Source organism: Elephas maximus, chromosome 18 (assembly GCF_024166365.1).
Source record: "Elephas maximus indicus isolate mEleMax1 chromosome 18, mEleMax1 primary haplotype, whole genome shotgun sequence".
In the NCBI taxonomy this organism is placed as follows: domain Eukaryota; kingdom Metazoa; phylum Chordata; class Mammalia; order Proboscidea; family Elephantidae; genus Elephas; species Elephas maximus.
The window spans coordinates 61,840,959-61,858,017 of NC_064836.1; the positions used below are offsets into that span (position 1 = coordinate 61,840,959).

A 17,059-nucleotide genomic window follows, 5' to 3' on the forward strand; every position below is an offset into this window, starting at 1 on the left:
GCAACGCATTTTATGAATCCTTATTTGGAGCGCACTACCTAGAGCTCTAAAATTGATTGCTGATTTTAAAATTGTCAATCCACCTGAACTCTCTGGAGTTGTGCAAGGAATGTAATATTCTTGTTTTCTTTTGTAAAGTAGGAAATGATAGATGGGTATGGAGAATATTTGAGTAATCATTTTCTGGGGGATATTTTAAAGATAAGTTGGAATAGTTCTCATTTGACTGAAATCGGTTGCAATTACATTGTTCAAGAAGGGGACTGGAAAGAAGACAGGCCAACATTTAAATCCACAGTGTAATGTGAGAACGTGCGCGGGCATTACTATTTGGAAGGATTTAAAAAAAAAAAAAAACTAAAAAATAACAGTATTCAAATATTATCAGCTTGTAAGTGGCTGAAGGGCTGAATGGGAGCTGTAAATTATGCATTGTTAAATGATATGGCGGTTCCTTAGAAAGCTAGAAATAGAAACACCATATGATCCAGCAATTCCACTCCTAGGACTATATCCTAGAGAAATAAGAACCATCACAGGAATAGACATATGCACACCCATGTTCATTACAGCATTGTTCACAATAGCAAAAAGATGGAAACAACCTAGATGCCCATAACAGATGGATGGGTAAACAAACTATGGTACATACACACAGTGGAGTACTACACAACGATAAAGAACAGCAATGAATCTGCTAAGCATCTCAGGACATGGATGAATCTGGAGGGCATTATGCTGAGTGAAATAAGTCAATCACAAAAGGACAAATATTGTACAAGACCACTACTATAAAAACTCCTGAAAACGTTTACAGGCAAAAAGAAGCAATCTTTGATGTTCACCATAGAGAGCAGGCATCAAGATGAAGAAACACTAAACAGACAATAGATAAGTGGTAACTTTGCTGAAGAGTAAGACAGTGCACAATACTGGGGAAGCCAGCACAGCTTGTACAAGGCAAGGTCACGGAAGCTGCATAGACACACCCAAACTCCCTGAGGGACCGAAAAAAAAGAAAATGCATTGTTTAGAAAAAAAAATATGCATTGTTTATCTCAAAGAACCCGGGGATCAAAAAGCTAGATAGTGGAGGGGGAGAAAGGAGTGTCAGTGACTTATTGTCGCAGACTTTAGGTTTGATTTGTTTTCCTCTTATATCGACAGCACAGAGTAAGGATGGACGCTGACCGGCAGCTACTGCTAGGGCTCGTTTGTTCACTTTCTTGGGATGCCGATGGTTACTTCCCAATTTGGGAAACCAAAGGGCACTGTATGCGGACTCAACTTGAAATCACTGGGTTAAATCTATGGAAAAGCTCTGATACCATCTGGTCTAGAACAGGAGAAACTTTCTGATTTATTGAAACCCAGAAGCTAATGCTCTAATAAAGAAATACAATCTGCCATTGAAAATATCAAACAAGGAAATAGGCTTAGCCACCAAAGTTTAGGAGTGCTACAGGGTCTTGGGTGTGTATTAGCGTCCTTCTGCTCCACAAAGGACTTTGGGAGAGTTATGAACGCATTGAACATAGTAAAGGGATAATCCAGGTTTTCCTTTTAAATTAGACGAGCATCACCATCAGCTGCTGCTGTTTTTGTTGTTGTTGTTTTTAAAGGCTCCCATCCTTTTAATACAAAACATTTTTCTGGAATTTGTTTCTTTTCCGCTCACATTTCCTTATGACATTTCTATCAGAGTTTCAGGGAATTAAGCTACAGAATAAATATAACGACAGGGCAGCTTTTCATTGCAAACAACACGGGTTGTTTTTCTCTCCCTACCACCACCCCCCACTACTGCCCCCTCCCAACTTCTGGATTCCCTGTCCCATTGGCGACACCCCTCACCACCACCTCCCCCGTTCCTCAGCAGCTCTGTGTTGCAGAGCTGTCTTCCAGCTGCGTGCTGCCCTGTTCTCCTTCGGCGCGCGCAGCCGACGGCACTAGGACCCAGGGGAGTCCCTGCGCGAGGTTCGCCGAAAGGCAGCCAGACTCCTCCTTATCTCCAGTGTCAAACTTGACATCAGCCTGCGAGCGGAGCATGGTAACTTCTCCAGCAATCAGAGCGCTCCCTCTCACATCAGTGGCATGCTTCATGGAGATATGCTCCTCTCACTGCCCTCTGCACCAGCAACATGGATTGTCACCTCTCCATCCTCCTGTTTCTCAGCTGCTCTGCTCTCAGCTGCTTCGGGGAACTGAGTCTCCAGCCTTCCAATGAAGGTAAGCCAGGTGCCGCGGGGCGCGCAGTCCTGCCCCGCGGGGCCAGGGCTCTCTCCAAAGCCACGTTCTCAGCAAAGCCTCTGCACGTCGTTAAGGTGCCTCAGAATAAAGCAGTTTGCTTTGAGAGTCAACTAAAGATGTGCTTTTGTTTTCGGCCGTCTTCTAAAACACTTACAGGAGATAAAATATTGGCTTGCCTAAACCTTTAAAATGTGTTTTTAATCTGATACCAATTCAAGCAATTACCTTGTTTGCCAATTTTAAGCAGAAAAGGGGGGGAAAAAAACCCTCCAGTTTTTACAACGCAGTATGTTAATTGCCAAATAGCCAAGGCAGTATTTTATTTTCTAATTACGACCATGTGGTACTCTGAGAAGTTGAAAAGCAAATCCAACCCTCCGCTCTAGATTCTTTAGTGTGTTTAAAGGTAATGACAGGTTGTCCCTCCTTGAGATCATGGCGTTTAAGAATGGACTAAGGGAAAAGCAGAGTTTGGTGAAGCAGAGGTGTGCGAGTGTGTACGTGTTGATGTCGCAACTGCTGTACTGAAGTGAGTGCATCCCGCCAGGCGAGGGTTTGCTCTCTGGTACAGGTTCTAACGAGCAGCATATGTTACATTAACAAAAGTAATAAAATATTTGCAGGAATCACAATAAGGTTAGGTTGGATTCTCTTTGTTTAAAGACTTATATACAAATAGGAGTTGTATTTAATGAATAATAAATGGCTCCTGGATAAGTATAGTAAATAACTGAACAGCAAATTAAGAAAGAATGTTCATATGGAGCAAATGACATCGCCTTGATGTTGGATTATTTTTCTCGTAATGGGCTTTCATCCCTTTTTCAGGGGGTTGAAGTTCAATCCTAATATTAACGATACCTATGTTTCCTATAGGATTGTGTACTGCGTACCTCAATGCGTTGTCTTTTTTTCTGTATACCTTTTCTGCTCTGTTCCTAATGGCTAGTGAATACAATCCCTAAATCTTAAGACAAACTTCTCTGGATAACTGATTGTTTTAAAGCTTTATAAGAGGAAAGCTTTGATTTCCTCTTAATGATTCTGAGCATAGCAATAACATTTTGTAATTTATTTTACAGTTTGGCAAATTAATGTGCAAAGGCCATATTATAGATGATCACTCACTAAAAAATACATATGGTCAATACAACAATACTGTTATATATTGTATACATTACTTAAAACACAGACACACAACTAAAAGCTCAAAATGTCTAGAAACTTTCATTAAGTACAAAAACTGCCTTTCATATTTGGTGACCTATTTTCACTGCTAATAGAGCAGTTTCATTTCATTCTTTCTGTAGTGACTCCCTTTATTAGATATCATTAAATTTTTCTGTGTCTTTATTATTCGGGAAATTGAAAGTTCTAAAATATAGGAATCAAGAAAATCATTTTATCCATATGAGATTTTATATATATATTTTTTTACAAATGAAATTAAAGTGTTTATTTGGAAGTAATGGCTAATCATTCTTCATGAATGAAGGGCATGAGTAGTCATATGTATGAGTCACATATCAATACTCTTAAAAAAATCTTTTCGTTCTTTTTGAAGATATTAAAATGTTGAAAACTATTAACTAGAAAAACAATATTATTTTTGCCACGTTGGTATGATAAAATCTATTTTGCCAGATGGAATGTTTATAAACTACTTAGATAATGGATTTTTTTGGAATTAATAATGCATAAAGATATAGTTGAGAGTCAGCATTTTTGTGAAAAATATAACCTTTAAGTAAATGTCAAGGAAAAAAAAAAAGACCCTTTAAGCTTATTTACACCTATATAAAATTAGTGAATATCAATATAATGAAGCAGGAATAATCAAACATAAATTGCTTTTAAGCTACACTTGGTGTATACTTGGGTACAAAATGTGTATAATTATATAGGTATGCGTTAACAACATATATATGTAGGAAGGTTAATGTATTCCGAAAACTGATACAATAACATTTAATGTCCTTGGATAAAAGTTTCTCCATCCAGTGTTCATAGGATCATTCTCTCCAGATCTTGTCCTACGGATAGTGTCTCTTTTCCTTTTTTAGGTTATGAAGAGAACATTTGAAAAAAAAAACTTTAAAAGAATGATTAAACTTAGGTAATATTTGAGTGAGTTTTTAAATATCAGTCCAATAGCTTGACTCTTAGTAGTTGAGTTGAACAACATGAAATGTGAAAATTCCCAGTAAGTGCCAAGGTTTACATGAAATTCTTCTAACAATGTAATTTGCATAGATAGCCATGCTTCTGAAAATTCATATATATTTTGAGGGAAGTAATTTTTTTAATGATAAAATTATATACATTAATGTAGCTTTTTAATATTATTTTAAAAAACTGAAACATAAAGTTCTCAATTGCATTTAAAGTACTACACTCAAAATTATATTTCAACACTATAGAAATGGTAAAATTTACTAGAATACATTCTGCGATCTATTACGAAGTTAAGCATGATGGAACTAAAAGAAAACAAAGCCAGACCATTGAGTTCATTGCTAGGAAACTTGACATTATGTGCTTTAAAAAAAATTGTGATTTGATAATCTTATACGAATATTAAAATGCCATGGGTCCATGACAAAAAAAAAAAAAAAAAACTTTGAAAAAGTTCATTCTGAACTTTTATTAATGAAAATAATGTTCTAAGGCTCTAAAGAAAAATGATTCCTGGTGACATTTTCTGGTCACTGACCTCCTCACTGATATTAGATATTCATAATTTCAGTGATCGCCTACAGCAAGAATGGGTCTGTATAAGGAGAAACTTTATAAAAGCTGTTTGAAACTTTATTAAAATCTTATCAGGCTTCTCTGGCAGGACACACCAAGAAAAGCCTTCCAATGAAAAATCAACTACTTTTCATGGCAAAATATGATTGCTCTACTCTGTTTTATTAGAAAAGTCATGAATTTTCTCCCTGCACCCATCCTACATGGGCTCTGACAATGGTAAATAGGAATGACTTGGGAAGGAGGTTAAAGCTCAAATATAAAGTGCAGTATTGACTGTTAGTAGTTCGAGCTCCTTTAGGATTGGATAAAGTACCGTCTTTGGATAGTTTTCTACTTTTGAAGCAGTCTGAGGAAGAACGCACTGCTCTTAATCAGTACACAATGCATTGAATCATTTTACTACCCCAAAGTGTTCATAACTTGGATAAACATTACCCATAGAGCTCTTCCATTGAACACCAGATTGCCCAAAGAGAAAACTAATAAAAATTAAATCTGTATGTTCATCCATTATTTACTTTGGAAGACTTTTTTTTTTTTTCATGTGGATGGGACACCGTTTCTGTGAAATGTATTTTTCTGTATATAAATCTCCTAGGCACTCTGTGACTGCTTAAAGCTTAAAAGCAAAACTTACAGATGAACACTGTGGGCTTCCTTTTGAGTGTTAGGCAAGTGTTGGAGACAATGAACATTTTAAATAATGCATTTTTCCCTTTAAAAACAAATACTATGAGTTGGCATCACTTTCCACATATAAACACATATCCTCATGATAAGAATAAACTGTGATGGAAGCATTAATAGAGAACTAAGCTATCATATCATCTTTATAGGTGTTTTCTTTTTGAAAGAGGGTCTACATTTGCTTTTAATAGCATTTCTTCATGCTAGACTAAATAATTGAATGCATTATACATTTTTGTAATTTAATAGCTTCCCTAATAGCTCGATCCTACTTCCCCCACCCCCAATCAGTTATAACTGTACCATTTGCCCTGGGTAGGAGAAACCTTAATTTCACTATTTTATAACCCACAACAGTTAACACTTGACCTAGGTCATTAACAGGATTATCAGCAAATTTGTTTAAGCTTTTACTGACAACCTGAATTGCTATGATAATATTTTGATTGTGCCGGAAAGAAACTTCTTGTAACCTCTCAAAATCTATCATTAAATTAATTCATTCTGAATCTATATCTTCCTAAAGATGGATGTTGATAGTAATAATTCAGCTGGGAAAAACTGCCACAGTGATACCCAGTCATTCTCACTTTCGCATTTCACACATCACACTATGCCAGTTCTTGTCATAAATGAGCAATTTAAGCCTTTTTAAATATTAAATTTTCTGGCAATAACAATGCATTTATAAATAGGAACCAGATCCATTAAAACTATCAATGTTTTCAATTTTATATGTTTTTAGAATTGGTGCTAGAGTAGATAGTTTTCTGCCTATTTTAAGGTAAAAAGTCAACTAGATATCCTTATAACTCAGAAGCAACTGGAACTATAAAAGGGATACTAAATACTAGATACAACAAAATGCCACTGCCACGTGTTTGATCATGGTTGTATTTTATATACAGTTGTCCTTTCCATGGAATGGTAGGAATTGGGAGGATTTAAAACTAATATAAAATATTTAAACAGAATGTTGCATGCAATTAGAACTCAAAGTTATTTCTTAAACATTGTTTAGTGGGTTTAAGAAGTTTCATGTGAAGATTTGTTTTGAATACTTCAATTTAATTATCTATGTTCCTTTGTCTTCAATTTAGTAGATTCACCTTGACTCTTTAAGAAACACATTTCTAAGGAAAGGATTTAGTGTATTTTGTTTATAAATTACTGACATTTTAATATTCAAATTCTGGACCATCTTTAGGGGTCCTGTCACTTTTAATAACTCTCTTACAGTGTCTTTCTTAGTAAAGATCCCTAAATGTTAAAATTGTCTTAGAAACTTCAGATTTTTTCTGAAATGAAATATATGCAATTTCTACATCTCCAATAATCAGTTACATATGCAAAGGATTTTTAAAGGCAAAACATATATCCTCAGTATATTTGACTTACTAACTTCAATGCAAATAGAACAGCGAAAAGTGTTCTTGAGAGTTATATTTTCCAAGTCATCAAATCTTCAAAAAATATATTACTAAAACTTTGCACAACTCATCAGAACTTGATAAATTCTTATTTTTACTTACCAAGAAATCTGTGAGGTGGACTACCTTTGATTTGAGTCATTTTCCAATGGTTTTGTTTGGCACAAATACTAGAGGTAAAGGGAAATATGTACTTCTTGGAAGAACATTGAGCTTTATAAGTTATTTTCTGTCAAGATCCTCCAGTTGGTTTATTATTTAATATACACATTTTTCCTTTAAAAGTATTTAAGAAACCTTTTTTCTTATAATTCCTGTCTGATGAAAGATTTAGAAGAACAGATGCAGGTGTCCCTTTTTGGTCCTGTGTTCAGAGATCTGGATTTTATCACCAAGGAAGGTCAAAGCAGGGCTTTTACCAAGTTGCACTGGTAGCTTTCCACAGATTGTTCAAATAAAGGTTTGACTGGTGGTGTGGAACATTCATTATATGATTCATCCAGGTATACTAAAATCCTGGATTAGACATTTACTTCTCATACATTTGAAAACCTTAGATAACTCCTCCTTAACAACTTTAGAAATTACAGCAATGCTGTGACATTTACAAAATGCAAAGTATTCCAAGCCTAGAAATTAATCAATCTCAGAAGATGCTTCTAATCGGAATCTGGGTTGGGATACATGTAGACTCCTGGATTTCATTCACTCTCTAGGCCTGTTACCCGCTGCCTGGGATCAGGTAATTCTTGGAACTTGGCAAGAGGCTTTCTTCAGGCAAAGACAGAAAGTTAGCAAACTTTGGTTTTCTTCCTGCCCGCAGGCTTTGAAATAAAAAAGGGTTGTCCATCACAAAGGAAAAAAAAAAAAAAATCTTTGCAAGTGAAAAAGATAATGAAATGTTGACGAGAAAGATGCCAAGATAGAAAAGTACAAAAGATTTAAAACCCATGTTAATATATAAATCTTTTGGAAAAAAAGATGTTTATCACTTAAAATAATTTAAAAATAATAATCTGCAAAAACCCTGAACACTTGTTAAAAACAGAGATTGTGCCTGTTTGTTTTGTTTCCCCTCTCCATTTTATACACTTTGATTTTTTTTTCCCCAGAAGAATATATTTTTCTTCAGGAAAGTTTTCAGGGTGTAAGCCAAAGAAGGCTTCTGCTTTTGGGTGCCTGGGCAAATGCATGTGGAGGGTGGATGGAATCAAAGCCAGCTCAGCAAATAAAGCCTCAAACTTGGAATGATGTTATTAAACGGGAAGTCCTAAAAGTGGAACCCCCTCCCCTTTCATTTTCTAAATTATGTCCTGCTGTTCCAGTCAAAGCAAAGGGTGAAAATCCACATAATCCAAACCAACATGGTGAAGTCAGAATAATGGGAGGAGGAGGAGGGGAAAACAAGTGGCAGCGCTGTACAAACAAACTGCTGAGGGAATCGTAGCCACGGGCAGGGGTGGTCACAGCAGAAAATGACGGCACTGCGCTTCTTTCGCCTTACGCCTCCCAGATTTGATACACAATATCGATTAAATTTCAAAAACGTACTCTTAAGTATTTCAGCACGAAGCAGAGCTTTCCGGGTAGTGACAGTGTAATGTGGCAACAGAGAGCGGAGCACGCGCTCCTCGAGGCCACCACACCCACCATCAGGGCTTCTGAACCACAAACTATTCTCGCCGCTAGAGAAGGCGCAGCGGTGCTGGGGGAAAACGGTGTCTTCCCACCCATTTGCCACTCGCCCACCCGCGTCAGATTAAAGACCACTGAAAAGTTAACTCCGGGTCGGTCTACGCAGCCTAGACCTCGCCCGGTGCGGGGGCCTTTGGGTTCTTTGTGCGCCAGTCTCTCTCTCCGCGCCCGGTAGCCGAAGCCCGCTCTCGCCGCGCCTCCCGGGCAGGGGCGGAGGGTGGCAGGCGGGGACCCTGCTGCTCCGGGTTCTTCTGGGAGGACGGTCCTGGGAGCGCTCAGCCGCGGGGAGAGGGGAGGCCGGGCGAGCGCAGCGCCACGGCGCCAGGTTCCGAGGCCACCAGCGCCCGGCGGCGGCTGGGTGCGCGAGAGGCCAACGTGCGCCCTCTGCCTGCGGCCGCCGCGCTGCCAGCGCCGGGACCGCGCGCCTTCCCTCCTGCCACCTGGCCTCGCCTCACCTGAGGCCCGGCCCCGCCCAGGGAGCGCGTGTGGATCGGACCCGCCTGGGCCGTCCTGACGTGGGCGATCGACTGGGCCCCGAGATCGGTTTCGCCCGCCACCTGCCCCCGCCCACCGTCAGCCGGCCTGTCCGGCTGGCGTCCCAGGTGGCCCGCTGTCCTTGCCTTGCTCACTCCCCCACCAGATGCCGGAGGAGGAGGGGAGAGAGTCCTGCAGGGCTCCTGCAACTCCCCGCGGAGCTGGGAATGCACAGGAGGCGCCGGGGACCCCAGTTCTGGTCACAGTTGTCAGACTCTAAGCCCTAGTCCTCAGAGGCCCCTTTTTGCGATTTGCTGATCTTTCGGGAGGCCCTCCTCTCCTTCGGTCCCACACTAACTTGAACTCACTAACTTGAATTTCAGTTTTCTTTAAAGCGTACTAAGGTCACCTTTCACAACCCCCTGTTAGCCCCCTGGTGAGAGCCGAGGGGATGTTGCATAAACTTTTTCCCGGTGCATGATCAAAAGTTGTCTTTGTTTTTCCAGGTCCCCCCCGCCCAAAGCCCCTTATTTGACTGGCACCGGTTTAATTAGCTAAGCTCTGGGCTACTCATCGAAAGGTCAGTGGTTCAGACCTACTGAGGGAGAAAGATGTGGCACTCTGATGTGGCAGTCAGGATTCCAAAGATTTACTGCCCCTTTTTGGGGCAGTTCTCTGTCACATACGGTTGCTGTGAGTTGGGAAGGACTCAATGACGACAGATTTTTTTTTTTTTGGTTTTGTTTTTTGGTTGGTTGGTTTTGGGAGCCCAGGGCAAGAGGGAGGATCTGGAAGATGTTATCTGTATAGGTTAGTCGTTAGATGATGCTATTTGTGTGGCGGTGGCGGAAGTTCCGTGTTTTTCATTAGAGATAGACTTGTTCCATTCAGCGGGTCCCAAGGCTGATTAGGTACATCCTCAGCGCCATGCTTAACATTGCGATAATAGTTGCACGTGTTTCACTGATTAAAAAAAACAACAACAAAACTTTTATATTATTGTTCACTACCTTCTCGACCTCATTTAATCATACCAGCCGTGGTATGACGTCATAAAATAGGTCATACCAGCCATGGTATGACGTCATAAAGTAGGTATTATGACGTCTCCCATTGCTACGCTGAAGAAACTGAGCAATGGAATAAAGTAACGGAGCCACATCTTCTCTCATCTTTTGACTTTACCTTCGCGTGTTGGTTTCTTTATTTGTTTTCCTTGTACCCGAATGCCTGTGAAATTAGAGAGATATCCTTGTATCAGGACAAGGGCTAGTGTCTCAACCTGAATCCCAGTAACTGTATTAATTTGTCTTGTGACTTTGCGAGATAAACTTAGAAATAGTCAAAAACTAGGAAACCACATAGGTGAGAGTACTTTAAAACTGCAAACTTTTTATCCTCAAGCTATGATTAAGTTGCCAGGATCTAAGAAGACAGTTTCAAGGAAATTTGATGCAGAGAGAGGAATGGAAAAACATTTCTGATGCCTTTTCTTAAAGCATTTCTACCTCTCTTTCTTTCCTCACCCTCCAATGTAGATTTTCTCAAGAATTCCACACACAGAAATGGTGAGGCAATTCTCCACAGAATATGAATATGATTATTTAAGGTTTTATATAGTAAAAAGGAAGTGTGAATTAACTCTTGAGGTTGTCAGAAAGGTCAGTAATGGGGGGGCAGTAGAACATGATCTAAAAATTATATTTGGGGTCCCATAGCAATTAATCCCTATTTTAGAGATAATTTACAAACACCTTGTGTAAGATGAGAAAATAAATTGTAGGGATTTAGCTCCTTTTTTTTAATAAAAACACCTGTACTTTTTTTTAAGTGACAGCACTGAGAAAAGGTAGCGAAAATAAAGTTTTGAAAAGTAGCAAATTAAGCTGGGGGCAATTATATTTTTTATGTGGGCATTTCAGCACATGTGTTTTGCATTTATTGCTGCAATAAATTCTGTTAACCTGGCAGAGAACAAAAATAGCATATTGATGACATCAGGGTTCCAAATCAGAAAGCTGCTTTTAGTATCTTGCATTTTTCGCTGTGACATGCACACAACGTTGGCCAGCATATTATCCTTTATGTTCCCAAGGAATTATCTAACAAACTATTGGCACATTTTCCAGGAGCAAAAACGAAGGTTTAGCAAAAGACATTTCCCCTTGCCTCTGGAAAATTCAAGTGAGTAAGTCCTTTCCTTATGATGTAATCTTTTATTCATATTTGAGTTTGTGGAACTCCTCCAAATCAAGACTAATATAAGCTTGACTTTAGGGCTGTCTCTTCTTTTAAGACAAAAATCTTGACTGATTACATGGCTGGACCTTAAAAGGACTACTAGAGCATGGGTGAATTTTACTGCTGATAAGTCTATTTAATCAATATCAAAATTGTTTGATCTTTCATTTTTTATGTTCATTACAAGGAGATTAATGTATCTTTTTGTTTGCAAATAATGTGTATGGAAGATAGGTGTATAGACTGTCCATGTTTAGTAAAGAGTACACCCCTTCTGTTTGGTAGAAATAGAAGGCTTTAAAGTTTTACTTCTTTCCTGTGATAAAGTTGATTGGTGTCTAATCAATATGAAATTTTAATCCTCCCTATCTATCTCTAAAGACATTTCCTGATTTTCAAACCTAATTTAGTAATTGATGAACTCTCCTAGATTATAGAAGGATATATTCCTTTATTGCATAAAACCACACTCTTCAAGCCGAGGGGAAGTTAGGCTGGGAAGCTGACTTGCAATGGCTTCCGTGCACATTATTGGGATATTCCTCTGGGTAAGCAAAACATCACTCTGAGCAAAGTCTATTTGCACCACCATGTGCGTGCACACCAATGCATGTGTGAGTCCATGCGTGTCTCTCCAACAGCATGGTTTCCCTTATAAAAGTAGACTATTCTCACCCTGTGAGCAAAAAACAGTCTATATGGATTAACAGACCTTTTGGAATCAAGATGATAAAAAATTCTGTTTTTCTGAATCACATATTGGGGTGGAAAAAGTAAAAACAATCATTTTTTAAAAAGTTATTTCTTACTACCTAATTTTGTTAGTTTTCCCCAAATGGACTCCTAAACTATAATATTCAAATATGGCGTAAGGCTAGAGTTACATCCTAATTGTGATTTTTTTCCCCCTTCAATATGCCAAAGCTATTTATGGGAGATTTTGCATTTTAACAGAATGAAAAGAACTGGCATTATTACAGGGACAATAAATGGAAATTAAATTGTGTTCTTATTATTTGATTAAATCTGTAAACTCCATCAAATCTATTTCAGAATATTTGAAATGTCTTTAAAGAGGCAGAATAAAAGGGAATAGTATTTTTCTCTTGTTTTACTTTTACTACATGGTTTATTATAGGTAACGTAATACTCATTTACATTAGATAACTCAAGAAAATGAAGTCAGTGGTTTGCCATGGTGTTCTTGACATTTCTGATCTGAAATTATAAAGTCTTGCATGTGCTTGGTGTTTCTGAAAGCAGATTGCCAGTTGCGACTCTATGCATTTTATTCTGACTGAACTAGTTACATTAATCTATGCTTGCAGTGATGGTCTCACCATATTTTGTGGTATAACTGTTTTCGTTAATAATCTGTATATTGAATAAGGCAAATTTTTCTTACTCTTCTAGATATTTTTAATATCCCAAAAACTTCTATGTAAGATTAATAAAAGAAAAAAATCATATAAAATTCGTTATAAATTTGAATTTCTATTTTGCTCTTCTCTCTTTCCAATGATGATCCTTTGGAAATTAATCAACAATAATTTGTCCTGTGTTTCACCATACTAGTAGTAAGTTTAATATCTTCATCCTAGTATTAAAAACGTCAGTGTACTACATTCAGCTTCAAAGGCACACCTTTAAAAGCCCTTGAAATAATTAAACTAGGTCTTAAGATAAATAAGTTATTGTGTAGTACATAATAACTTATGTTTTATATTACAATAATTATTCACATTTGTTCACCAAACAGTGCACATGTATTAGTTATATACTGGATTTTGAAAAAGGCAGTTACAGGAATGACATGTTTTATGCCCTTGAAGATATACAACTTAGGTGGGATAGATGACTCCAAAATAAATACTTAAATTGAAAAGTAATGTGTTATAACAAAGATATAGAAAATGTACAATGAAACCTAAAAGGAAGCTGCAGATAACTTCTCAAAACGAATTGTCTAGAAGAAGGAAGAGTTTTTTGTTTGTCTGTTTTTAGATAAAAGATAATAGTAACAATAAGTCAATAAAAACAAGGGGAGAAAATTAAATGATCTGGCTACTTTCACATGGCAGGGATGATTCTAACCCCGGTTATCTTACTCCATGTATCTAGAAACTTTTAAAAGTAATTCAAATGCGTACATAATGAATACACATAAAATTAAAAAGAAAACACTTTTGAAATAACTGAATATTCAGAAACGGCTATTCTTAATAAGCATATTGTGTGTGAGGGTGTTGGAAACACATGACTGGATATGAAAAAGAACCATCCCACAATAGAAGCTCCTATAGGGGATATTCCTATTATGACCACACTAACGAGAAGAAAAAGCCCACTGTAGTTTGAACTCTTCCTTATGATATTAAAAGCTTTCTAATTATCACCATCACTAATGGTTTGCCACTTTCCATTGACACCATGTATTTAAAATGCAAGGGAAGGGCTAGAGTTTTGTATTAAACTCATAAGCACATGACACCTTATTTGATCATTTCTCAGCCATTATACAGACCCATTTTTATACCTCGAAGAGTTTATTTATGTGTATGTTTGTCCCTGTTTGTGTTGGGGGGGAGCAGTTGCCATGAACAAAATAAATGATGTATGATATAAAATCCAGAGATCATTTTCCTCTAGAATATGATGAAACCAATGCTATATTCTCATGTAGGTATCCAATATTAAACCAATTTATTTATTCTGTAATGGGCTTCTTCTGAAATAAAAATGAAATACATTCTGTAACATAAAAAGATTCAGAGAATTTGTTTAATTGAAATTTAATTTTTTTCATCACTATACTTTTTATTCCCTATGCTAAAATTTGGAATCCTTTTATCTAAGGGACTCCCAGGCATATTTTTATTTCTAAAAGAAATACAATTTAGAGTTAGTCTATGCTTATTCTCTTCCATTTTCAGTCAGCAGTCAGAAGGCCGTGACTGAACAGATAGTTTTTGATAGTACCTGGAGACGGATAATCAATATTTTATGAAAATAATATGATTAAAAATACCAAAACCACCTAAATTTATGGGGCAAAGGGAAAATATATATGCTAAAGTTTCAGCAGCTGTCTTATTTTAATTGAAATTAAATTAAATTTGTGATATTGATTAGACTTAAAAATTTGCCTGGATGAATATACAATTACAAAATTGAGGACTATATTTTCATTTATCACTTCTTAGTCTCAAAAAAACTTTCCAAATTTGAATTAAATTTGATCTGTTGTTTCTAGAATACTTGAAAAAATGGGCTTAAAAATTATACTGTTTATATAGTCACTCAAGTTCCACTTTTAGTAACTTTTTCATTTTAGAAAGCACATTTTATTTGTCTAAACATTTCATAGTTTTAGTTGAAAATGTGCAAAGTCAGACTTGCTATTCTAAGGAGTGGTGTTAAATATACTAAAACCTCACTGACAGCAGGACAGCTCTATTATTTTTTTTTTCTCTTTTTTATTGTGCTTTACATCTCTATTAATTTTATGTGAAAGGATTATTTTGCTATAACAACACATTAGCTAGTGATCTTTTTATAGCTCTTCTCAACCTAATAGTATTGATAGCAGTATGACCTTTAGATTTCTCTGCTTAAAAAATAATAATAAAAGCAAAATTTAACACTTTAGAAAGAGCATAGGGTTTACATTTACTCAAGTGTCCAGGTGTCAAGTAGAAGTTTGGTCTGTGTTTCCGCTATTTCCTTGAAACGCTCTAGCCATGAAAACGCAGACATCTGTACTGAAAGGCTCTGTGTGCTTGGATTCTCAAGATTTCTTCCTGCTGTTGGCAAAGATTGAGATGAGGCAGATGCTACAATTAGGATCTGCATAGCAGTAAATCCAAAATTATTGCCCAGAAGGAAAAGCTAATAAGAAAGAATACATTGATAATGTACCACTTACCCAGAAATCTGTTTATGTTGCATAAGTAATAAGAATAAATTGAATGTATACTACTTTGTACAGAAATCTGCTTATATCACATAAAACAAGCCCATTAAGCTATCAAGTGATAAAAGAGATTTTTCACAAAAAATGTCTCCACTACTCATGTACTTTGATTCTTCTGTAATTCTTACATATCTGGTCATTTGATAGATAAATTCTCATAAATTAATACTTCTATGGTACAAATTGCCCGTTGACTGAAATTTAACATAATGTACATGCAGTTGGATCTGCATACAATTAATAGTTGATAGTGGACTTGGTATAAATAACACTGTTGTAACCTTTAGCCTATGAAGTACAGTACTAACTAGATATGTTAAAATGTTTATGTTTAGGAAAAAATAATAAAAATAGGAAGCTATTATGGATTGAATTGTGTCCCCCCAACATATGCATTGTGAATCCTAATCCTTATGCATGTAGATGTGATCCCATCTGGGAACAGGGTTTTCCAATGAAGCCATCCATATCAGTGTAGGGTGTGTTTTAAACCAATCATCTTTGAGTACACGAGGAGCAGATTTGGTAGAGAAATAAGAGCAAATGGGGAAGATAGATGCCACGGGAAGATGCCAAGGAACTGAGGACCTGAGGCTGAAAGTGGCAAGGCTCTTCCCCCAGCTCTGACACAGAAAGCTTTCCCCTATAGCTGGTGCCCTGAGAAAATAAAACTGAGAGAAAATAAATCTGTTTGTTAAAGCCACCCACTTGTGGCATTTCTTTTATGGCAGTACTAAGAAACTAAGATGCCCACAGAACAATCAAATTAAGAATATTTAAGGACAGTAGATAAGAATTTTATTGAAATATGTAAGTATATCAATAAAACTTTGATTTCTCTACCAATCTCATCTACCTACTGCCACAATTATGTATCCTGGTCTGTACAGTAAAAACAAAATGCTGAGTTTTGGTAGACTCATGTCAGTGAATAAACCTTCATTTCCTGATTCCACATTATGTTTGGCCAGAGACCTCAATGCAGAATTATAACACAAAGCTATGAATTTATTTCTTCCTGTATCATTTTCTGTTGAGTATTTATGTTATTCCAGTACAACCTGAAAGCAGATTAAAGGACCCTTTTATTAGCTGCAACCTAGAACAAAGTTACTTCTTTTATCACAACAGAAAGTGATGAAAATGATAAAGATATGTGTGTTAAAATGTGCCTGTGACCATTACAGTGATGGTCTGAGCAGAGGAGAAAATATCATTATTCCTGAGTAAAAACCAGATGTACTCAAAGGCTGGATGGATTTGTTTTCTGTTTTAGGGATTTTATAGTTATTTGCACTTGGCTATAAAGGTGCCTTTATAACTGAAGATTTTATGAGAAAACATTTCTATTATTGTTAGTGTCTGAAATTCTTTAGCCCTTAAACCTTACCCTTCACCTTAAATGATAATTTTATTATTTTTTTAATAACTCAAGATTTCATAGAAATGCAACTGTATCATTACCACAAAGCATATCAAGGTATTCTTAGAAAATCGAAAAGATCACCTTCTTTGATAAGAAACTGTGCCATTTATTTTGAAAAATTCTTTTAGT

At 36.8% G+C, this 17,059-nt stretch overlaps 1 protein-coding gene across 3 annotated transcripts in view; it reads left to right on the plus strand.

Annotated features, from left to right (window-relative positions):
- The first annotated feature begins 2,028 nt into the window (after nt 1–2,028).
- The window catches only part of EPHA3 (EPH receptor A3), a 401,922-nt gene continuing 386,891 nt past the window's right edge, over nt 2,029–17,059 (plus strand). For all 3 annotated transcript variants that reach the window (XM_049858480.1, XM_049858481.1, XM_049858483.1), the window contains exon 1: nt 2,029–2,229. In XM_049858480.1, coding sequence (XP_049714437.1) covers nt 2,142–2,229 — 88 coding nt within the window. In that variant the 5' untranslated portion in view covers nt 2,029–2,141. The remainder of the gene's footprint in view (nt 2,230–17,059) is intronic.